This window comes from Bufo gargarizans, chromosome 7 (assembly GCF_014858855.1).
Source record: "Bufo gargarizans isolate SCDJY-AF-19 chromosome 7, ASM1485885v1, whole genome shotgun sequence".
Classification (NCBI taxonomy): Eukaryota; Metazoa; Chordata; class Amphibia; order Anura; family Bufonidae; genus Bufo; species Bufo gargarizans.
Window position 1 is genome coordinate 24,648,482 of NC_058086.1, and position 23,165 is coordinate 24,671,646.

At 48.0% G+C, this 23,165-nt stretch overlaps 2 protein-coding genes across 7 annotated transcripts in view; one reads left to right on the top strand and one right to left on the bottom strand.

The window, feature by feature from the left end:
• Positions 1-4,180: 4,180 nt before the first annotated feature.
• TADA3 (transcriptional adaptor 3) lies at positions 4,181-17,579 on the bottom strand. Of its 6 annotated transcripts, none has more exons than XM_044302069.1 (10): positions 17,445-17,579; positions 15,576-15,760; positions 14,859-15,081; positions 10,236-10,483; positions 9,924-10,029; positions 7,815-7,959; positions 7,308-7,411; positions 6,311-6,420; positions 6,026-6,211; positions 4,181-4,600 (listed from the first exon to the last, which is right to left on the bottom strand). In XM_044302069.1, the coding sequence occupies exons 2-10, from the start codon at positions 15,593-15,595 to the stop codon at positions 4,408-4,410; spliced, it is 1,335 nt and encodes a 444-aa protein (XP_044158004.1). In that variant the 5' UTR covers positions 15,596-15,760; positions 17,445-17,579; the 3' UTR covers positions 4,181-4,407. The 6 variants fall into 6 exon arrangements, with proteins under 6 accessions (XP_044158004.1, XP_044158007.1, XP_044158006.1 ...); XM_044302072.1 differs by lacking the exon at positions 17,445-17,579 and adding an exon at positions 17,167-17,376 and having other exon boundaries at positions 15,620-15,760; XM_044302071.1 differs by lacking the exon at positions 17,445-17,579 and adding an exon at positions 17,167-17,376 and having other exon boundaries at positions 15,594-15,760.
• Positions 17,580-18,086: 507 nt separating this feature from the next.
• LOC122944123 (tubulin monoglycylase TTLL3) overlaps positions 18,087-23,165 on the top strand; it is a 55,947-nt gene continuing 50,868 nt past the window's right edge. Inside the window, 1 exon segment of the mRNA XM_044302352.1 lies at positions 18,087-18,159. Coding sequence (XP_044158287.1) covers positions 18,157-18,159 — 3 coding nt within the window. The 5' untranslated portion in view covers positions 18,087-18,156.

The window sequence follows — 23,165 nt, forward strand, 5'->3', positions numbered from 1 at the left end:
GTGAGCAGAGAGTGTTCACCGCGGCACGATCAAATGGATGAGGTGAGTTTTATTTTATTTTCAACTTTTTAACACAAGCAGAAGAGGGGGCAAAGGCTGTACTAATAAGTGCTCCACAATGGAAGCGATCATTAGTAATAGTGCACAGGTGGCAACCCTACGCACGGCCCACACAGAGCCCCGTGCCCACATAGAGAGCTGTGAGTGCCACCTCTGGCAAGTGTACCATAGTTTTGCCACCACTGCCCTATCCTGTGAATAAGGGAAATATTCTACATTACCATATCTGTAAAGAATAAATCAAGGCAACTGGACTTAATGTATATTTCTTGAAAACGTTTCACTCGTTCTTTTCAAGAAATCTACAGTAAGTCCAGTTGCCTTGATTTATTCTTTACAGATATACCATGACCTGGATAAATGAGAACCTTCACAGACATTCTACATTACCAGAATACCCCTTTAAGGTTCCTTTTAAATGACAGCAAGCAGAGATCTTATAAACTGGAATTGATGCAGGAAGTATATTGAAAATTCATATAAGTTTTTATGATACAAATAATCATCTTTATTTTCATTTGCTGCATGTAATATTCCATGCAAATTAAAAATACCGTCACGAATGGATAACGCTCTGACATAGCAACTCTCTTTCTAACTCCCCCGATAAAGTCCATATTAGTTATTGTAAGACAGATCCTCTAAGGCCTCATGCATATGGCAGCAGATGAGAGTGGGCAGCCAGTGTGCAGCTATATGGTGCCTCCATAAAGTACAGCGTTAAACCTCATGCACACAACCGTGTCCGTTTTGCGATCCGCAAAACACAGAAAAAGGTCGTGTGCACCTCACTCTTTCCCATTGTGCAATATGAACAAGAATAGGGCATATTCTATTTTTTATTTTTTTTGCGGAGCTGCAGAACGGACATACGGAGGCAGACAGCACGCGGTATGCTCTCTGAATCTTTTGCAACCCTCATAGAAATGCGGATCAGATGTGGACTGAAAATACGGTCGCGTGCATGGGGATTTACAGAGAGATACTCCCCTACAAGTAATACTTCCGTTGTGGATATCTCCTGCATCCAATGAAACAACCGAAAAATTTTTGTTCTGTCACCTCTGTACCTATGCCCTGTAGGAATTTAGAGGCCTATTCTGGTACAGGAGCTATGGGTGCCATACTAGAAAGTTGTATTAGACACCCCGATCACACAGACGATCTCCTCAGCAACATGGGGAGGAGTGATCGCTATGCCATCGCTCATCCCCATGCTGTACAGTGGTTTGCCGACGGCAGATCGCTATTAGACGGAACGATCTGCTGCCTGAAAATCCTGATCTTACAGCTCGTTCATCATGCAATCGACAGCAGTATTTACACTGCAAGATGATCGCTAACAAGCGATCATCCGGCAGAATAATACACCCTTTAAAGGGGGTTTTCTCACAATACAATTTGTATCCCCTCTCCTGATCGGTGGGAGTACAAACACCGTCACAATCACAAAAATAGGGAGTTCTGCACACCCCAAGTCTACTGCCACGTCAATAAACTCCATGGGAGTGTCAGAGATAGCAGAGTGCACTATTAAAGGGAACCTGTCACCGGGATTTTGTGTATAGAGCTGAGGACATGGGTTGCTAGATGGCCGCCAGCACATCCGCAATACCCAGTCCCCATAGCTCTGTGTGCTTTTATTATGTAAAAAAAACTATTTGATACATATGCAAATTACCCTGAGAGGAGTCCTGTACATGAGATGAGTCAGGGACAGGACTCATCTCAGGTTAATTTGCATATGTATCAAATCGTTTTTTTTACATAATATGAGCACACAGAGCTATGGGGACTGGCTATTGCGGATGTGCTAGCAGCCATCTAGCAACCCATGTCCTCAGCTCTATGCACAAAGTCCAGATGACAGGTTCCCTTTAAGTGCAATGAAGTAGCAGGAGACGTGCAATTAGTGCTCCATTCAAACCTGGGGATATGGGACTTCCATTCCCAGGGTCAGTGGCGGTCTCAGCAGTCAGACCCCACACCGCTCAGACACTTATCACCTATCTTAAGGATATGTGATAAGTATTTTTGTGAAAAAGACCTTTAAGACTGTGCACATCCGTGGCTCGATTACAGTATAGAAAAAGAATACCAGAACCGTCGGATCCAGCATGTAAATATTTCTCAAAACGTGTGATAAAAGTAGATAAAATAGCCTTTCCCTCTGGCCTCATGCACACGACCGTTGTTTTGGTTTGTATCCGAGCCGCAGTTTTTGCGGCTTGGATGCGGACAAATTCACTTCAATGGGGCCGCAAAAGATGCGGACAGCACCACGTGTGCTTTCCACATCCGTTGCCCCGCAAAATAAATATAACCTGTCCTATTCTTGTTCGTTTTGCAGACAAGAATAGGCAGTTATATCAATGGCTGTACCGTTCCGCAAATTGTGGAACGCACACGGACGCCATCTGTGTTTTGCGGATCCGCAATACACACAACGGTCGTGTGCATGAAGCCTTAGGCTGGTTTCACACGAGCGAGCGTCACACTCCCGACTCGCAGCGTGACTACCAGACCGCTCCAGTCCTGAACTTCCAGTACTGACGGGGTCGCATAGCATTATATTGATTTATGATGCTATGTAACCCTTACAGTTCTGGAATGTATTGTATAACGCTGTCAGTGTTATCCAATACATTCCAGACCTCTAAGGGTTACATAGTATCATGAATCAATATAATGCTATGTGACCTCGGCAGTGCTGGGAGGTCAGGACGGGAGCTGCCGCATACTGACTCTGTGAGGCTGGAGTGCGACACTCGCTCATGTGAAACCAGCCTATGGGTCCCTTTACACGTAGAGATGATCAGGCAGATTATCGGGAAGGAAGCAGATGCTCCTGATCACAGTTAGAGATGAGGGCTGCATTCACATGCTGCAATCACCTCTGCTGTATGGGGACAGGCGATCACTTGTCCCCATGGAGAGTCATTATTCCTGCGCAGCAGATCATTGTTTAGACAGTACAGTCTGCTGCACAGGAATTATGATTTTAGGTGCCGGTAGAGCGTCGCAATCACCCCATCAGGTGACCCCCAGCACCTTGTACACAGATTATCAGGGACCGGCGTTTAAACAAATATTCATCCCCAATACTTGGCCTGATAACATGTAAAAGGACCTTAAGCTTTATGTTATGGCAATGACACCGTTAGTCTCCCTATAAGTCCTTGTGTCATGCAGCACCCAATCAGGCCATGCTTTACGTATAAAAAGTTTATTCTCAAAATGCCACCCCCCCACTTACTCCATTTCTTTCAATACACATTCATGCACATGACAATCACGAATTGGCTAAATGACTTTAGATTTGAGCGTCAAGCCCTGTCCTCATGGTCAGTGGAGTGACACCAGAAACATCTGCCAACTGTCACCGCCTCGCACTCCATGATTATGCGTCACTATGTTGGCACATTGGATACCCAATTGCCCATTCCACACGTCCAAAGCAGCTGTCCAGGTCTGAAAGCATGCAAAGCTTCAAAGTTTCTTAAGTCTGCAATAAAATTCCTTTAATCCGGCATCAAAGGGACCCGTAGGTGCTGGACTATACTATGATTTACTTTAAAAATACATTTCCCAAAAGTTTCTTGCGGTTCACTCTTCTGCATCGCTTCTCCATTATACCGCAGTTCTGCGCTGGAAACGAGTGGAGGATGATCAGATTTTCTAGATCAGTGATGGTGACCCTTTTAGAGACCAAGCGCCCAAACTGTAACCCTACAACCCACTTATTTATCGCAAAGTGCCAACACGGCAATTTACCCTGAATACTACAGTCCAGTATACAGTATATCCTCCATGTTCTTTATAATTTAGCTATAATAGCCTGCCTACATTCAGTGCGCTGCCTGTGCCGTTCATAGTGCGCCCTGCGCTGATGAATGGCGGGTAAAATCTAAGGAATATTGGTACACCAGTCTTTTTCCAGGGCATGGGTGCCCACAGAGAGGGCTCTGAGTGCCACAGGTTTGCCAATACTGTCCTAGATCAGATTCCAGCATAAACATCATCGCATTGAAATATTTGGCCTCTAAAAGCGCCATTGCCTTAAAAATGGGCTGTGACATCCTCCTTCGACATCTGCAAATGTCAGACAAAACCCCCCTTGTGCCGTGAATCGTTTTATTTTACCAAGTTTTGGAAAATATTCTCATCACATACAGATCAATATTAAAAAAAAATATAGAACAAACATGGGCACAATAAAATAACACAAAAAAATAAAACAGAAACATTTGTAAAAGTTCCTTCTTCTTCGAGACACCGACACGTTACACGTCCACAATGGCAGAGAGGCTGGTTTTTCAAGTACATAAAAGACGCCCCCCCCTCCGGTCACCCATCTAACAGTTTTAATATGCTTTCTCTTTCCTTCAGAGCCTTCCAAGCCTGGTCCTTCTCCTTTTTGGTCGGAGTCCTTTTTTTCTGCCGTGCGGCCATGATCTTCCTGAAAGCGTCCATAACCTCGTTGTCGGCCATCCGTACCCTGTGCCGAAGCTCCTGCTTATTCATCTCTTCTTTTGCTAATCTGAAGGGAGAACATGGGATTAGGATTAACAAAGTTCATGTGTGGAGCATAGAGACGTCAGGCCTCTGACTGAACAATCTCAGAAGCCAGCAATGGCACCCTGCCGGGGCAGGTCTGGTTGGGGTGTGATTGCCATGCAGCAGTAACACCCCTATTCTCCCTCCAATTCCCCAGTAGGAGCAGCAGGAAGGTCCTCACATCCCTAATAGTAACCTCCCTCAATGTCCCACTAGTCACAGCAGGCTCCCCTCCTCACAACCCAAAATGGAGATTCACATTTAATTACCCTGTGACATGTCATTGGTAGGATTCTGTCCTCTGGGACCCCTCGGAGCACCATATGCCCCCTTAGTGTTCAGAGGCTGTTCATTCACTTTAATGGGGCTGCAATGATCAACGAGGATTATAATTACCAGACCTCCACCTATAACCTTCTGACGATTGGTGGGGTGTGACTACTGCGACACTCATTGATCATGAGAACAGGGGTCCTCTGTCCCCCTTCCCCCCAAAATGAATAGAATAGAGGTCAAGAACTGTGAGTAGCCACTGCATTTATCTCTATGGGATTTCCAGAGAGCGCCGAGTGCTATACTCAGCTTCTCTTGAGCAGTCTTTTAGTGTCTAACTGGTGGTCGTCTAACTGTTGGAACCCCCACTGATCATATAAACAGGGTCCCAGCGGGAAATGTCGGACGCCGTTCATGTGTTAGGGTTTCAGCAATAAGACCACCACCGATTAGATTTTGGCAGAACCCCTTTAAAAGGATGGGGCCATCAGAGCAACGCCTGTCCACATGTCCCACTGTCTAAAGGGCCTATATATTTCAATTAATTAGGCACAAAAACTGGAATTCTGGACCATCAGGTTCCGGACTAAAAGAATAAGGCTAGGTCTGCACGACGACATGTGTCGCGCGACAAATAGGGCACAACTACACTGCACAACAATTTTGATAATGATAGTCTATGGCAGGGCTGGCCAACCTGCGGCTCTCCAGCTGTTCTAAAACTACAACTCCCACTATGCCCTGCTGTAGGCTGATAGCTGTAGGCAGACTGGGCATGCTGGGAGGTGTAGTTTTGCAACAGCTGGAGAGCCGCAGGTTGGCCATCCCAGGTCTATGGTGTCGCGATGCGACATGCTGCGACTGCGACAGTCGCAGAAAAATCCATCTCAAATGGATTTTTTATTTTTTTGCAGTGCGACACCATGGACTATCATTATAAAAATTGTCACGCGACATTGGTGCCGTGTAGACCTAGCCTAATACTGGTAAATATAATAGGGCGGTTGGTGTGCATCAGCCACTTGATAACAGCGCGGTTACCCCCAACTAATAGGTTCCAATAAAATCAAAGTTTTTTTTTTTCTTGCTAGAATCCAAGGGAAAAAAAAATACAAAAACAATCGTCCTCAATCACCTCAGCAGCTCCTGCTTCTTGGCCCGGTTGTGAGCGCTGAGAGCCTTCAGCTCGGCCTGTCTCTTGCGGAGCTCGGCCAACACCTCATCCTCAGAATCCTCCGCTGGCCGATCCTCAGACTCCAGCAGACCTTGCGCGATCAGCTCTTCCTTAATTCGGACTTCTAATGACTTTGTATGCGGGGCACTGAGAGAAACGTGACACAGACCAGTTTAGGTCCCGAAAAAAAAAAAAGATATATGATGGATGGATGGGTGTGAAAATACACAGGTATAGATTACATACCTGAATGGTTTCATCTGACTTCGGGGCGACGTACTGGCTCCGTCAGTTCCCGACTCCTTCCCGGATATCTCAGGAATAGGGGAATCTTCAATTGGTGAAATAATGTTTTCCTGAGGCCGAGAAATAAGACAGTAAGAGACAAATACCGGTATGTATCTAACCGCTGTGTGACAGCGCTCGGCTATTTTCCAAAGTCCCACAGCAGTGAATGGAGAAGGCGTCGCCTGTGCGGCGTGCCCTCCATTCATGAAACAGCAACAGGTCCCAGAGGTGATCAGCACCTGCCAGATATTTATGGCGTAGCCTGTGGATATTCCAGAAATGTCCAGATGAGACGACTCCTTCAAGCCAGATTTATCAACTAGGACTATTTTTATTTTTTAAGTCGTAAAAATTGTCGCACTCTCAATCCATTAAACGGGTGGCCCTAGAAACTGGAATACCCTCTCAAAGTATTAGACTTAGGCCTAGTTCACACGAACGTATGGCTTTTATAGTTTTTTGCGGTCCGTTTTTCACGGATCCGTTGTTCCGTTTTTGAGTTACGTTGGGTTTCCGTTTTTCCGTATGTCATGTACAGTATACAGTAATTACATAGAAGAAATTGGTCTGGGCATAACATTTTCAATAGATGGTTCAGAAAAAACAGAACGGATACGGAAAACATATGGATGCATTTCCGTATGTGTTCCGTTTTTTTGCGGACCCATTGATTTGAATGGAGCCACAGAACATTATTTGCGGGCAATAATAGGACATGTTCTATCTTTCAACGGAAAAGAAATGCATACGGAGTACATTCCGTTTTTTTTGCGGAACCATTGAAATGAATGGATCCGTATACGGAACACAAAAAAACGGCCCGTACACTCGCAAAAAAAAACAAAAAAAAAAAAACGTTCGTGTGAACTAGGCCTTACAGATGCACCAAATGGATCAAACATTGTGCGACATATAAAGAATTCGGTGCAAATTAGGGCAACACAGACTCAAGTACCTCAACAAGAGCCTGCAGTAGACGCTGGGTCAGGTGACCAAATGGGCAGCCGTCCTCCGGCTGGTCGTGTTGGGATTCAGACTTCTTCAGCATGGAATCCACATCTAGAAGCAGCCAAGACATACATCTTATATGAGCACTAGGGAGACACAGGTGCAATGCGGAGTATGCAGGGGCGGCCAAACCTCTCCCGCTACGGGCGAAATGTAGTTTTATATGTAGCGCGTGAGAGAGACGTTGCTCATCAGGGAGACCCCTCTATGTTTGCATGGAAAGGGTTATGAAATAAGACAACCCCTTTAAGTGTGTCTACATGGAGACACCAGAAATCTGACAGGAGGAGCAGCAGAAGAGGGGGGAGTAATAGCCTGGGTGACCCAGCTCCGCAGCTGGTAGAAATGGCCACTGCAACTTAGCAAACAGTGACAGAAGCAGGTGGGAGTATTCAACTAATATCCTTCAAATGCCACCGAGGAGGATGAGGCCTTAATCAGTTCTGGGGACTACTACCTTTGGAGTCCAGCTCGGTTAGTGGTCCCAGAGGTCCTTTCTTCTTGTCCCCTGCCATAGAGGCCCTGGCTCCATCTTTCTGTTCCTCCTGTAGGTCCTCCTGAGCCCAGCGCTGGGAGTAATGTTTCCCCAGAGGTGGAATCTGAAATGAGAAAGTCTTATCAACACTAGATGCTACGTTTAACCCTTCATTTCTCCAAGACCAGGCCTACCGTTATCATAATGGATAGTATCACACTGAGGCAGGCCCGGCGTGTTATGGCCACACTGCATCCCACGTCACCGTCTAGCCCCAGCCGTGCTCAGACATCCTGGAGCTGCACACTATAGATATCTATAAAAAGCTCCGCAGGCTTACAAAAAGGTTGCTTAATTGGTTTTCTTCTGAATTTCTGTTCTCTTCGGTCAATGGAGTGAGATGGTCAAAGTCTGTACGGAGTACAAAAGTTACACGCTTCTGTGCAAGTGGTATTTTGCACTAAAAGGGGGTACAATATTGATGATCTATCCTCGATTACCGGCAACCCCAGTGAGCGCTGCGGCCCCTTCCTAGGTCAATGACGTCACGTTCATTGGTCACATGGCCTAGGTGAGGCTCAGTCCCATTCAAGTGATGGGTCCTGGACTACAATACCAAGCACAGTCACTATACAGTGTACAGCGCTGTGCTCGGCAAGCTGTGAGGAGGACACGGTGATCACCCGGCCTCTTCAAACAGCTGATCGTAGGGGGGTGCTGGTGCTGAACCCCCACAGATCAGATACTGATTACCTATCCTGGGGATATAGGTCATGAATATTTAATTCCCAGAAAACCCCTTTAAGCAGTTTTCGGCACTTCTGAATAAAAATAAATAAATCAGCAAGGCTCAGCGCCCCGACAGATCCACTATAAATGATACCCCACAGCTTCTGCACATCTAATGCCAGTACAGCTCTTCTTAAAGGGGTTCAAATTTTAAACCAGCGCCTGGATCTGAATACTAGCATAGCCACTGAGTTATTTAATCAAATGTATATGTATAGCATCACCTGCTGTTTTTTTTTTTTTTTTCTTTATTCTTTGTCTGGCTCACTGAGACGGTCACACATGCTCAGTTTAATTCTTCAACTGCCTCCTGAGCTGTGATAGGGAGAGAGCTGCGGCAGAAAGGACACGCCGCCTGAGGCTGCGGCAAAAAGGACACGCCGCCTGAGGCTGCGGCAAAAAGGACACGCCGCCTGAGGCTGCGGCAAAAAGGACACGCCGCCTGAGGCTGCGGCAAAAAGGACACGCCGCCTGAGGCTGCGGCAAAAAGGACACGCCGCCTGAGGCTGCGGCAAAAAGGACACGCCGCCTGAGGCTGCGGCAAAAAGGACACGCCGCCTGAGCTGTCAGCTTGATATAAATATAGCAGAGCAATGAACGGGGAGATCTCTGGATCCATGTGAGGTACAGAGCCGGTTCTAGCTTTGTTAGAAAGAGATTGTCATGTATTATATGACGTCCAATTTAAATTTTTTACATTAATCATGGGATAACCCCTTTAAGACAGTCTTATGAAATGCCAGAGGCGATGTTTCCTCCAATGTCTTCAATGTTACATAGCTGCTTTCAAAAATTTGCTGACTGCCCTTGGAAACAGACAGCAGGTGTCAGTCATACTTGCTGACAGTCCAGTTTTTCTTTGGCCTGTCTAATAAAAATGGATTTTCAAAGAAGTGGGTCTAAAAAAGGAAATTGTACATTTGGCGAATGCGCTAGGAAACCTCTCGGCCAAACATACCAATAGGGCCCAACGGAGGCCACAGGGGTGTTATTCTGGCTTCTGTTGGGGTGATATACAACCGTAGACTTAAAAAAAATTAAATAAAAAATAACCTTTTTTTTTTTAAACATAGAAGACTATACAGTGTTATACATCGGAGTTATAAGTCAGAATATCCTCCCAACGTACACTGCGGACGCGGTGTGAATGCACCCCTTCAGGCTGCATTCATCTACCATTACCTTTCCCTAGTAGAGGATGTTGGGGGTAATAGTACTGGAAGCTGAGATAATTAGGAGGATTACGCAGTCCCTAGACCTGTAAGATAATGTTGGAGCAGCCTGCAGCTCGGATCATACCTTGTAGTAGTCGGCCTCATCCTCTGGCGTCTTGAGAAGATCCTCCAGAACTTTGATCTCTTCTGCTGTTATGTCTGCGCAGTACGGTTCAACGGAAGCCCAAAATCTGAAAACACAAGGCGGAAGAGAAGGTATTAATGACATGAAACCACGAGGCCGATAATATAAAGAACTAGCTAATTTAAAGGACTATTAGGCTTTTTTTTTTATATCTGCTGAGGTATGTAGTACTGTTAATCCTGATCTTCCTGCTTGATGAACAAAACACAACTGCTGGGACCTGATCTATGATTGGGTTTTTTTTGTGACTACCTGTTCGGGGCATCATTTTTGGGTATTCGGGGAACATCCACTGGATCATCTGTGAACTCATATTCCTGGATTTTTGTCTGCAAGTTTCTGGATTTGGGTCTTCCAGGGCCGGTACTGGACGCGTGACTTGCTTTACTTTCCAGCTTTGGCTTTTTGGGTTTATGTTTCACGGGTGTACCGGGCTCGTGCTCCTTTCCAAGCTTCAAAATCCTCCGGTCTCCTTTCTTATCCTGCCAGTCTGTGAGGATCTGGTGGAAAACGTGAGCAATAGGCAGTGAGACACCAACTAGTTATACCCAACTTACCAAATTCTGTTGGCGAATATGGCAGCAAATGTGTTAAAGCTAACAGGAGCCACCGTTGCAGATTTCGCTAAAAATGTAGCACAAAACCTGCATTGCCATTGGCGCAGCCCGCACTGCTCACCATTAAAGGGGTATTCTCAATCTGAGACAATGGCGGCATATTGCTAGCATATGTCCCTATTGTCTGATAGGTGCAGGTCCCACCGCTGGGACCCGCACCTATATTGAGAACGGAGGGGGGAAAGTGGTGGCTGGAGGAACCCACCAAGTGCCCTCCCCATAAAAGTTAATGGGAGCGCACTGTGCTGGCACTGCCCCCGCTCTCATTCATTTCTATGGAGCTGACGGAAATAGCCGCTCGGCTTCACACATCAGTGAGTCATAGACGTGCGCGGTCTGTTCTCCGCGGACAGCACATGTACCCACTGACTTTAATGTGTTCATTTACACATCAGTGATTTTCCACGAGGACACGCACTCCTGTGGTCCCTGATGAGGACCAAACCTGACCACTGAGGTCTATGGGTCTGTGAAGAACACTGAGGCTACGTTCACACGACAGTGAAAAACAGACGTTTTCAAAACCAATTACAGTCTATGGTGCTATTCAAGCGGCTGCTAGACGGACCCTCATGAAATCAATGGATCAGTTTTTAATGCCCGTTTAGACATAAGTGCGCCCGTCTAATGGCCGTTAAAATGAAAAAATAAATAAATAAATACTCACCTCATCCACTTGTACACGCGGGGACTCTAGCTCTACACAGTTTGCATCAGGACCTGCGCTACACTGGGAGCATCAGGTCCTGCCGTCTCCGGTGGAGGGCGAATGTCCCCACACATTCAAATAGAAGAGGGTTTTTTCCCTGCAGAATGGAGATCGCTACAAGAGGGGACATTATTCCTACCGGGGAGCACTAAGAGGGGGGATTATTCCTACTGGGGAGCACTAAGGCTACTTTCACACTTGCGTTCAGAGCGGATCCGTCTGCATTATATTGTTAAAAAAAATTCTAAGTGTGAAAGTAGCCTGAGCGGATCCGTCCAGACTTTACATTGAAAGTCAATGGGGGACGGATCCGTTTGAAGATTGAGCCATATTGTGTCATCTTCAAACGGATCCGTCCCCATTGACTTACATTGTAAGTCTGGACGGATCCGCACGCCTCCGCACGGCCAGGCGGACACTCGAACGCTGCAAGCGGAGGCTGAACGCTGCCAGACTGATGCATTCTGAGCGGATCCGCATCCACTCAGAATGCATTAGGGCAGTACGGATGCGTTCGGGGCCGCTTGTGAGCCCCTTCAAACGGAGCTCACAAGCGGACACCCGAACGCTAGTGTGAAAGTAGCCTAAGAAGGGGGATTATTCTTACTGGGGAGCACTAAGAAGGGGGATTATTCCTACTGGGGAGCACTAAGAGGGGGGATTATTCCTACTGGGGAGCACTAAGAGGGGGGATTATTCCTACTGGGGAGCACTAAGAGGGGGCATTATTCCTACTGGGGAGCACTAAGAGGGGGCATTATTCCTACTGGGGAGCACTAAGAGGGGGCATTATTCCTACTGGGGAGCACTAAGAGGGGGCATTATTCCTACTGGGGAGCACTAAGAGGGGGCATTATTCCTACTGGGGAGCACTAAGAGGGGGCATTAAATCGTACTGGGAGGCAAAAAGGGGGCCATTTGATGTCCTGGGAGCACAATGGGGGGGCATTATGTATACTGTGAAGGCAGTGCAGAGGTTGGGATGTTAAAAAACAAACCAAACAATATTCGTCCATTTTGAATGGCCGTTTTTTACAGCCGATAAAAACGGATGCAAAACAGCCATTAAAAGCGGATAGATGCCAGGAAAATGGATGCATACACTGACGTGTCCGTTTTTAACGGTCTTTTTTTTAAGTTGTGTGAATCTGTGTTCTGTTAGTGATTTTTGGTATGAGATGCTCTAAAAAAAACAAATTTTCAGCCTAGCAGTGTATATGGAATATGGATGACACTCGGAGGGCAAAAAGATGGACACACGGGCCAAACCTAGATCAACCACTGACCGTCCTGTCACAGATGTCATCACAGATGGGTGAAAGAGACCTAAGCGGGGTTCACATGTGGCATAAATGCTGCAGCATTTTACAGTACCAGCAAAGGGGATGAGATTTTTGAAAACTCATCCACACGCTGCAGAGAAAAACCTGCATTGTAAACAGACTTTTGCTGCATTTTTTCCATCTGCAGCATGCACAGATTTATGCCTCAGATTCTACCCGTGGCTTTCAATGCAGTGGACTGCGATCTCACCAGCAATGCCACTGTGAAAACCCAAACATTTCAGGGTGTTTTTTGAAGCGCCAGTTTTCCTCCCTATTTGCTGCAGAAAATCCGCAGAGGATCTGGCTCATGTGGACGAACTCTAACCCTGCTTTCACACCTGAGCGTTTCTCAAACGCGCGTTTTACGCGCGTTTTTGTCGTGCGTTTTTAATGCTCGTTTTTTGTAATAGTAAGCGCGCGTTTGACGCACGTTTGTGTGATTGACTGCAGTGTCCTATGGCCACAAACGCGCGTCAAAACGCCCCAAAGAAGCTCAAGTACTTGATTATGCGTCGGGCGTTTTACAGCGCGATCGTACGCGCTGTAAAACGCCCAGGTGAGAACCATTCCCATAGGGAAGCATTGGTTTTCATGTGTTGAGCGTTTTACAGCGTGTTTGAACGCGCTGTAAAACGCTCAGGTGTGAACTTAGGGTTAGGCCCCTTTCAGACGTGCGAGTTCGACGTTCTGGACTCGCAGAATGAGAAGGCAGCAGCGCCCGTCCTGACCCCCCAGCACTGCGGGGGTTGCATCGCATTATATATATTTATGATGCCATCTAACCCCTAGAGGTCTGGAAAGCATTGGATAATAGTGACACAATGCTGTCAGTGTTATCCAATACATTCGAGAACTCTAAGGGCTGTTTCACACGAGCGGATGCCGCGCGTGACATCCGCTGCGTGAATGAGAGCCAAGACCCGCTGCGGACAGCAGAGACACGGAGCATTAACATGACTGATAATGCTCCGTGCCTCTCTGTGATCTTGTTACTACAAAATCTCAGTGACGTAAAGTTGTCACCGTGATTTTGTAGTAAAAAGATCTCAGAGAGGCACGGAGCATTATCAGTCATGTTAAGGCTCAGTGTCTCTGCAGTCCGCAGTGGGTCTTGGCTCTCATTCACGCAGCGGATGTCACGCACGGCATCCACTCATGTGAAACAGCCCTGAGGCCCCTTTCACACGGGAGAGTTTTCCGCGAGGATGCAATGCGTGACTTGAACGCATTGCACCCGTACTGAATCCGGACCCATTCACTTCAATGGGGCTTTGCAGATGAGCGGTGACTTTCACGTATTACTTGTGCTTTGCGTGAGAATCGCAGAATGTTCTATATTCTGCGTTTTTCACGCAACACAGGCCCCATAGAAGTGAATAGGGCTGCGTGAAAATCGCAAGCAAGTGCAGATGCGGTGCGATTTTCACAGATGGTTGCTAAGGAGATGATAATAAATAGGGATGCGGTCCATTCACTTTATTATTTTCCATGTAACATGGTTATAATGGAAAATAATAGCATTCCTAACACAGAATGCTAAGTAAAATATTCCTTAAGGGTTAAAACAAATAATTAAAAAATTACTCACCTCATCCACTTGATCGCGCAGCCGGCATAGTCTTCTTTCTTCTTCTTGCAGGACCTGCGCTGACGTCACCATGTGGTGAGCGCGATGATGTCAGCGCAGGTCCTGCAAGAAGAAAGGAAGAAGACGATAACGGCTGCGCAATCAAGTGGATGAGGTGAGTAATTTTTTTAAATTATTTTTTAACCCTCAAGGGACATTATACTTCGCATTCTGTATTAAAGAATGCTATTATTTTCCCTAATAACCATGTTATAATGGAAAATAATAAAATTCACAGAACACCGAACCCAAACTTCAGTGAAGAAGTCCGGGTTCGGGTCTGGGTACCACATTCAGTTTTTTTATCACGTGCGTGCAAAACGCATTAAAACGCTTTGCACTGGCGCAGAAAAAAAACTGAACAACGCAATCGCAGACAAAACTGACTGAAATTGCATGTGCACTCGCGCTGGGTTCCCGCAACGCAAGGGGCCTAAGGGTTACATAGCATCATAAATCAATATAATGCTATGTGACCCCGTCAGTGTTAGGGAGGTCAGGACGGGAGCTGCCGCATACTGACTCTGCGAGTCCAATGCATTGAATTTGCTTGTGTGAAAGCGGCCTTATCCTCCAGAACAGAGTCTTCCTCCTCACCTGCGTCTCTGCTTCCAAAACCCGAAGTCGACGGCTGGCGGAGGACAGCAGGGTTTCTAATTCTAGCTGAAGTGTGTCAAGCTCCTCAATGCCGATGCCGTCATCTTCCGAGCGGGAGAGCACGGCCGTGTACCGGGGGCACAGCTTCACATGGTCCACTGATTTGAACTCGTGGAACTGCAGCGGGCAATCCTTTAACTCACTCATGTTGGCAACTGGAAAACTAGAGGGGAAAGAAAACAAGGAAAAAAAAAAAAAACTTAAAGGGGTTATCCCATTTTAGACAATGGGGGCATGTCGCTGGGATACGCCCCCATTGTCTGATAGGTGCGGGTCCCACCTCTGGAGAACGGAGCGGAGAAAGTTGAGATGGGCACACTGTGCATGTGCAGCCTCCCTCCATTAATTTCTATGGAGCCGACGGAAATAGCAGAGCCAGTGCTATGTATGGGAGCGGTGGCCGCGTATGCGCAGTGCGCTCCAATTTACTTCAATGGGAGAGGCGGGGAGCTGCGCCTGGTGGTGGACGGGCCCTAGGAAAGCCGGGGTCCTCCAGCCACAACTCTCCCCGGCTCTGTTCTCCTTGTAGGTGCGGGTCCCAGAGGTGGGACCCGCACCTGTCAGACAATGGGGGCATATCCTAGCGATATGCCCCCATTCTCTAAGATGGGATAACCCTTTTAATGACATCACAGAGGAGACTAGCACTACCCATACCCCACAGCTCCCACTGACATAGAGACGTTCCGCCAGGCATTCACCAGTGAGTAACGAAAAGGGTATCTATTTTCTGCTATTCTTTGTACTGTAAAGAGCTCTGTTTGCTGCCAGTGAATGACGATGTTCTTGTTCACATCCTGAGGCTGTGTTCACATCTGCGCTTGGAGGCTCCGTCACAGATTCTGTAAAAAAACAAACAAAAAAAAATAATAAAACACTGTAGCGCTGCATGCTGCGTAAATGTTTCCTGTAAAATGACGGACCCCATTAGTCTTAAACTGTTAATGGGGTTTTCCAGGAATTACCTGTTGATGACCTATCCTGAGGATAGGTCATCAATATGAGATCGGCGAGCGTCCGACTCCCGACACCCCCGCTGATCAGCTGTTTGAAGAGGCTGCGGCGCTAAGTGAGCGCTACAGCTTACCAAGGACAGCGCCATCTGTTGTACAGTGGCTGTGCTTGGTATTGCAGCTCAGCCTCATTCACTTGAATGGAACTGAGCTGCGTCTAGTTCATGTGACCGAAAAACGTGATGTCACTGGCCTAAACGCTCACGGAGTGCCACGGTCCCCGGAGTCAGACCCCCACGCCCCGCCCCGCCGAGCCGATCTCATAGGCCAACAAGATGTAAATCCCAGGGAACCCCTTTAAACCCAATGCAGATGCTCACAGCTGACAATTTGCTACAATGTATCAGTGCAGGTAAAATGTATCAAGTCCAGTAGGTCACCTGGACTGGATACAATACATTATAGCAACAGGCTGTACGGCTTTCAGGATGTAAGCAAGAATATTTATATTCATCAAAAGCAAGCACAGATCTTGAAAATGACGAAAGAACTGAAATGCAAAGTATAATAAAAAGTTGAGTAACTTTTCAGCATGCAATGACAACATTACGGTTTCCCCCTCGACTCACATGGACGCAAGTAATAGCGCCCGCTCCGGCCGCCCTGGTGCAATCATTAGTGTCGAGCGAACTTGTGTTTTAAGTTCGGCGTCTAAAGTTTGGGTTATCGAAGAATCGCGTTATGGATTCTAAATTCCGTTATGGTCCGTGGTAGAGGAATCCATAACCCGAACTTTAGACGCCGAACTTAAAACACAAGTTCGCTCGACACTAGCAATCGTGTATTACACGGTCGCCCGTCCACGTACGTGAGCGCCGTGTTATACTAGATCTCCTCTGCAGCGAAACGCGTAGCTGCTCACAGATTCGGTATCATGCACGGGTCCTATCGGAATAAGAACACTGCACAATGCCCGCTGGTTGGCTCTCACGACTACCCGACCATCCAGCTCACAATTACAATTCTTCACGCCCGTTGTCAGAGGGTATGACTGGACAACCCCTTTAAGATCTGACCACATAACGCAATGCAAGAGACGCAACTAGAATGCGACCGATTTTTTTTTAGCAAAACCTGGGACCAGAGCAGTTGCCCGTAGCAACCAATCAGATTCCAGCTCTCATTTTACAGAGACCCTATGGAAAATGAATGTAACAATCTCATTGGTTGCTATGGGGAACCGCTCGCTCGCTTAATTCTCTCCCACAAGCCCCAGCACAATGCGGCGTACCCACATTCATTCACAGCACAGCAGTGCCGCAAAGCGCACCCACTGCACGGCGGCTAGGCCCGTACTACGCTGACATCACAAGGCCAACCCCCGTTTCCTCGGTGTTTTGTTTTTTTTTCCGCCTCCGAGCTCCCGAAGCCGGCAGGTGGCAGCGCAGAGCTACCCGAGGCCCGGGTGCCAGTCCTCTCACTAACCGGGGCCGGGGAAGACACCATTCACTGGCGCCATGGGGGGAGTCGTTGAAAATAAACGCGGATTATTGAGGGAATGGCAACCACTCACAATGCCAATTATACACTTGACAACTAATTATATCGCAATACAAATCCACACTGCTGCCCAGCGTGACCTATCTCTAGAAATCCATCTTATCACGCCTATTGTGGAAACATGGTACAGTCCAGCAACACCTCAGAGAAGGCTGGCTTAGCGTAAGACGGGTCGATGGTAGCGAGGGGGGGGTCGACTTTACTGATAGGTAACACAAATAAAATTAAAATATTCTATATATAAAATAATTTATGAAATGTGTTTTTAATAATGTAATTCACACACACCCATGTGTATATACGCCATCATATTAAAAAATGCGAAACGTTTTATACTCTTTGGAATACGAACACCCCTATTTGCTCTTGTTGGTTTGCTCTTCAAAAATTCCACATTCCCTAATATGGTGTGAATCTTAAAAGACGCAACCATTGCACCTATAGAGGGGAGTTAGAGATTATATTTACTATCCGTGCCAAAACGTGCCTAGGAATCCGTTAAAAATCTCAGGGTAATATTGCATTATAAATTCAGCTTAATGTATGCGACGAGTCTAGCTACAAATTTAGACAAATTTGCTGGCGGTGAAATTTAACTCGGCGCCTTGTACTCCCCTACTTTTAGAATGGTTTGTCCCGATGGCTGACTGTCTCTCTGTGAGGGGGAAGCGGCCTACTGCGCAGGTGCAGAGCTGTCACTTCCGCTATCGGGAGATACCGGAGCGATGGTGAGTGACTAGGGGACGTTCCCGGTGCGTTACCGGCTGGGGTATGCGAACCGTTGCGGCCTTGTTGGCTGGGCAGGAGGCCCGGGAGGCTGTAAGCAGGAGCTGTCACGGCTAGGCCGCTGTCAGGGAGCCGCCCTGGGGTGGGTGAATCAACCGGTGGAGGGGCGGAGGCCGCCTGGGGAGTGTGCAGTGGACGGATCCGGGGCCCCGGGCCTCCCGCTGGGTGCTCTGCAGCCATGTCCGTGTGTGTATGAGGGGCCCCTATTCTGTGGCCCTGGGGTAGTGGTCACACGGCGTCCTCTGCGGGTCTCTCCCCAGCATTGCACAATACTAGAGGAGGTGCTGCATGCAGGAAGTCCGAGCGTGCAAGTGCAATGTGTCCCCTGCATCTCTGCAGTAGGAATTCTTCTGTGCACTGAGATAAATTTGCAATAAAAACCTTAAAATGACAAAATTTCATATTATTTCCATGTTTCGTAAATGGCGGCTTTTTAAAAAAAAATTTTTTTTTTGCATTTGGCTGAAATCCGCTGATGTGGTTTTGTTGTGGCTTCATGACCCCTGCCCCCCCCCCCCCATAAAAGTCAATGCCAGTGTGGTGCTGGAGTTGCGGCTTCCATTGATTTCTATGGAACATACACAGTGAAGGGGTTGGCATTGCCCCCCTCTATCCAGAGGGGCCACATGTGGGCACTTAATATCTTAGCACAGGACTCACTTGGGGCCCCATTTAATATTGGGGCCACTGGCGGCCTCTCCTGGAGATTACTGGGGTTGCGGTGGGTGGAGTCATGTTCTGCGGTGCAATGGACTGTATTAGCGGAAGTTGTCATCTGGTCTCGAGTGGCGATCGGTTGTCAGAGTCGGTAGAGATAAGTTATCGCGCATAGAGCCAAAAAGGTTATGCCAGGAAGTGGGTGGGAGGTACATAGGTGTTGCGCTTGGGAAGCGGGTGGGAGGTACATAGGTGTTGCGCTTGTACAGTAGACCGCCATTTGGGGGGACACAATCTGCAGGGGTGGGGCCCGGGATAGGTGGCTTTTGTCACATGACATGCTGGGTGATATCCTAGAATTCGTTTCCCCATGAAAAGTTCTTTCTGATATACTTTTTTTCCCCACTATTTGCCAAGATCTGCTTGCTGTCGGTGAATGGAAACAGTCTAGAGCCTGTTAACAGACCCCAGTACTTCTGACAGCTGAGCGTTGGCCTTCAGTCTAGAATCGTTTGCCCACAATTGTAGCAAAGTCTCAGCCGTGAGAAGTATTAGCTCTGTACAGGTTGTCAGCCTCTGGAGTGCTTCTATTCAGAGCCAGCCAGCAGAGATCTGGAGGAGGGTGAGGAATTGAAACACTCAAGGTGTGTGAACCTTTACTATAGAAGCCCCGGGGACCCCTTTAAAGTTGTGGGGCCCGTCGCATGTGCCACCACTTTCTGATCACTGGGTATCCGACCTATGGGACCCTCACTGATAAGTTGAGCCCAGCGGCCCCTGCCCTGTTATTTCCTGTGCAGCGCCAAATGCATTGGAGCTGCCGCTCACCGCATTTACTTGAAGAGCCAGCCGCACTGCATTACCCCTGTGGCCCCTTAATTCTCAGGATCAAACAGACGCCCACGATCATCCCAACGGTACGCCGTCCCTTTATAAGATAGGAATACCCCTTTAACTGTAGTAAAGCGGTGTCCTCCCACAGGCAGTCACCCAAATGAATGGCCGTCCATGTGAGAGATGAACGGACCGGGTCGGCCATACCGAGCACTGCGGCTTGTTTGCAGCTTTTGCCTATTGCTCGTGGGTTGGGGGTGTCCTTATTACATCCATATGGCCTAATGGTGTATAAGGAGGGGGGCCGAGGCAACCCATGTAAGACATGCCACACACCAGGTATATACATGTGTTTTATGGCGCAGTTTTAAATAGAATTGGACTATAGCTGCATCCAGACCGCGAGAGAAGCCGCACGTAATGCAGGCCCCCTGCATCGTTTCCCTGGGCCCCGGCGACTTTTGGTTGTAGTAGAATCGTGCGTTACATATGGCATTATGGCTGAGCACGTGGGAACGTTCCGTCTTATAGGAAGGCATTGAAGTGGTGCTCACTGGTCTTTCTACCGCACTTATTGCATGCCCAGATTTTACCACGACGCCCTATCCTTAGGCTACATGCACACGAACGTTGTTTGTTTCCATGTCCATTTAGTTTTTATTTTGCGAATAGGATGCGGACCCATTGATTTTAATGGGTCCGTAAAAAATGTGTGCTGTCTGCATCAGTATGTCCGTACCGTAGCCCCGCAAAAAAAAAAGAACATGTTCTATTCTTGTCCGTTTTAGGCATTGTTACAATGGATCCGCAAAAAAAAAACGGATGGCATACAGAGTTTTTTTTGTTTTTTGTTTGTTTTTTGCGGACTGCAAAACACATACGGTCGTACTATGGTGTTTACCTGCCGAGGTGCGGCTTTTATCACGTGTATTATTCATGCCGCTGCTTTCTTTTTCGTATCTCTTGTCCATCAGATCGTCTGTTGTAACCTCTAGAACAGGGGTAGGCAACCTCCGGCACTCCAGCTGTTGTGAAACTACAACTCCCAGCATGCATACGTCCTCTGCTCTTCTAAGAACTCTCATAGAAAAGAATGGAGCATGCTGGGAATTGTAGTTTCACAACAGCTGGAGTGCCGACTCCTGCTCTAGAAGGGTTTGATTTAAAGGCGTATCGCTAGACTATGTCACATCCTTTATGATCAGTGAGGGTCTGATCTCTAGGACCCCCAGAATCCTGGGAATGAAGCGGCTGCTGCACTGGTGTAGCGCTCCGTCCCCTTCCATTGCTTTTTCCTTGCAGCGACCCAGCCGCCCGCTCTGCAGGGTATTGCGGCACGGCCCCATTCAATTAAGAAGGGTACATGGCGCAAAACCAGCTTTGGCAGCTGTCGGACCGATCGTAAAGTCGCGCTGTATCCAGTCAGATGCCGTCACTTTAAAAGATTGGAATACCCCTGTTAAAGGGATGGGCCGGTCATCATTTATTAGTTATGTCTGCGTAGCGTCAGCGCTGTACAGAAGTTGTCATCCATGAGTCCCTGTCCCCAATGACACACCCAGGGACCAACCTCGAGGCTGGGTCATATGGGGGGGACACGGGAGCCCTATCATTGGCCGCCCTTGTGGGGTAACTGCACAGCCCTGCAGTCTAGATCCATTCCTAGGGAATCTTTGCTCCATCTCCCTGTGTCTCTGGTGCGTGGCGGGGAGGGGTTCCTGGGCGGCTGCGGATGGTATTCCTCGCTGTGTCCGGACTTGTCGCCCGCCCAGGGGCAAGATGTGGGAAGCTGATCGCAGTCAGTGCACGTGGACAGGTTTGTAAACTCCATAGTAGATGAGCTTGTCGCCCCCCCCATTGATTTCTGTTGTGTTGGCGCTGCCGGGTGTCGTGCTTCCTGGCGGGTCGTTGTGGTTTAGTTGCTTCCACCTTTAGCTTCATTTATAACCTGTCAGAAAATTTAGGGCTGCTGCTCATTGGGGACAACTTTTCAAATGAATGGGGATCCTCCCAGCACCCCCTGCCGATCAGCTGTTGTGGGCAGCCTCAGCACCGGAAACTACAAGGTATGGAGCTGGAAGCAGAAGGCGCGGCGCAGCTCCCCGGCGTGGCCGCTGCACCGTGTACCTCAATGTTACCACCTCATACACTGTACAGCTGCCCTAAACAGCAGATCGGTGGGGATGACGTGTGTTTGACCCCCCCCCCTCCCCCTTCCAATCTGAAATTGACAACCTGTCCTGAGGATAGGATCATCCATCTGTCGCCCGGAGAACCCCTTTAATTCTGTCTCTGAGCTCGCCAGCCCGTGGCTGGGTTAGTGGGGGGACACGCTCCAGTCCTGCACAGATGGCTGCAGTGGCGATCCGGGAGCGCTCATCCTGGAAGTCTGCTATGTGCTGGGTATGACTTGGGCATGCCTTCCGATCTGTGCCAGCCTGCAAGAACTTGCCCAGTTTGGTGCCAACGAACAAATTGAAGTTTCCCAAATTTTCAGTGGAGGAGGCCATGACAGAACCTATGACACCTTGATCCCCCCGCTTCTGCAGTCTGAGGGGAGTACAGTGACATGGAGCTGAATCGGGCAGGTCATCATGTGGCGGACGAGGAGGGTCTTTTTGGGGCATCTTTTTTGCATTAGGTAACATGTGGGATTAAAATGAAAAAGAAAATAGATTCCATTCCTGCTCGGAGAGTCACGCTCCAGAAATAGAAGCGCGCGGTCATGTTATTGCTGAGGCTCGGCAGGAGTGCGGTGCGTTCCTTCTACAGGGGGGGTGCGTCATGTACCGCTAAATAACAGTCGGGGGAGTTTTTAAAGGGACAGCAAACCTCAGCATGCTATCCTCTCTGTATAGTGTGCTATGCACGCTGCAGTTCTGTTATCAGCCATCTTTTGGCTGGGGAGATGCTGAGGGTAGTAGTCCTCTCTCAGTGCTCAGATCTGTATTCGCCAACCTGTGACTCTCCAGCTGTTGGAACTACTACTCTCAGCGTTTTTGGAACCACCTTCACCACTCCTGGAGCCCATTGACTACCGCCTGGTGGTGAGAACGTTCAGGGATATCATTGTAGGGAACAACCTGAATTGTTTGGTGCCAGTTTGGGAATTTCCTGGTACTTTTGCCACCAGGCTCGAGGGCCCGATGGTTGGGGTCTTCACAGCTTCCCGGTGTAGGTGACGGGCAGATCAGTTGGGGTTTCGAGGGGCAGATGGATAAATGAGAGGTGATGTCAAGCGATGGTCTTCTAGTTGCAGACCACCATAAAGCTAGCTTGTTGGTGGTAGCTAAACAGTAGATTAGGATCTACCGTCGGAGCTGGAGCGAGCAGATCACAATATTCTACATCACTGAATGTCATTGTCTTCCAGCCTTCTTAAAGGGGATGTGGAAACCCCTTCTTAAAGGGAAGCGGCCCTGGCAATCAGCTCTGCCTTGATTACATCTACAGGTCC

Bases quoted from the DNA above. Each gene is read 5' to 3' on its own strand.
- TADA3 (XM_044302069.1), bottom strand. From the start codon at position 15,595: ATGTCAGTGGGAGCTGTGGG. The intron at 10,484-14,858 runs GTGAGGAGGAAG...GTTTTCCACCAG, and splicing joins TTTTGGAAGCAGAGACGCAG to ATCCTCACAGACTGGCAGGA. The intron at 4,601-6,025 runs GTGATTGAGGAC...TTCTCCCTTCAG, and splicing joins AAGAAGCAGGAGCTGCTGAG to ATTAGCAAAAGAAGAGATGA.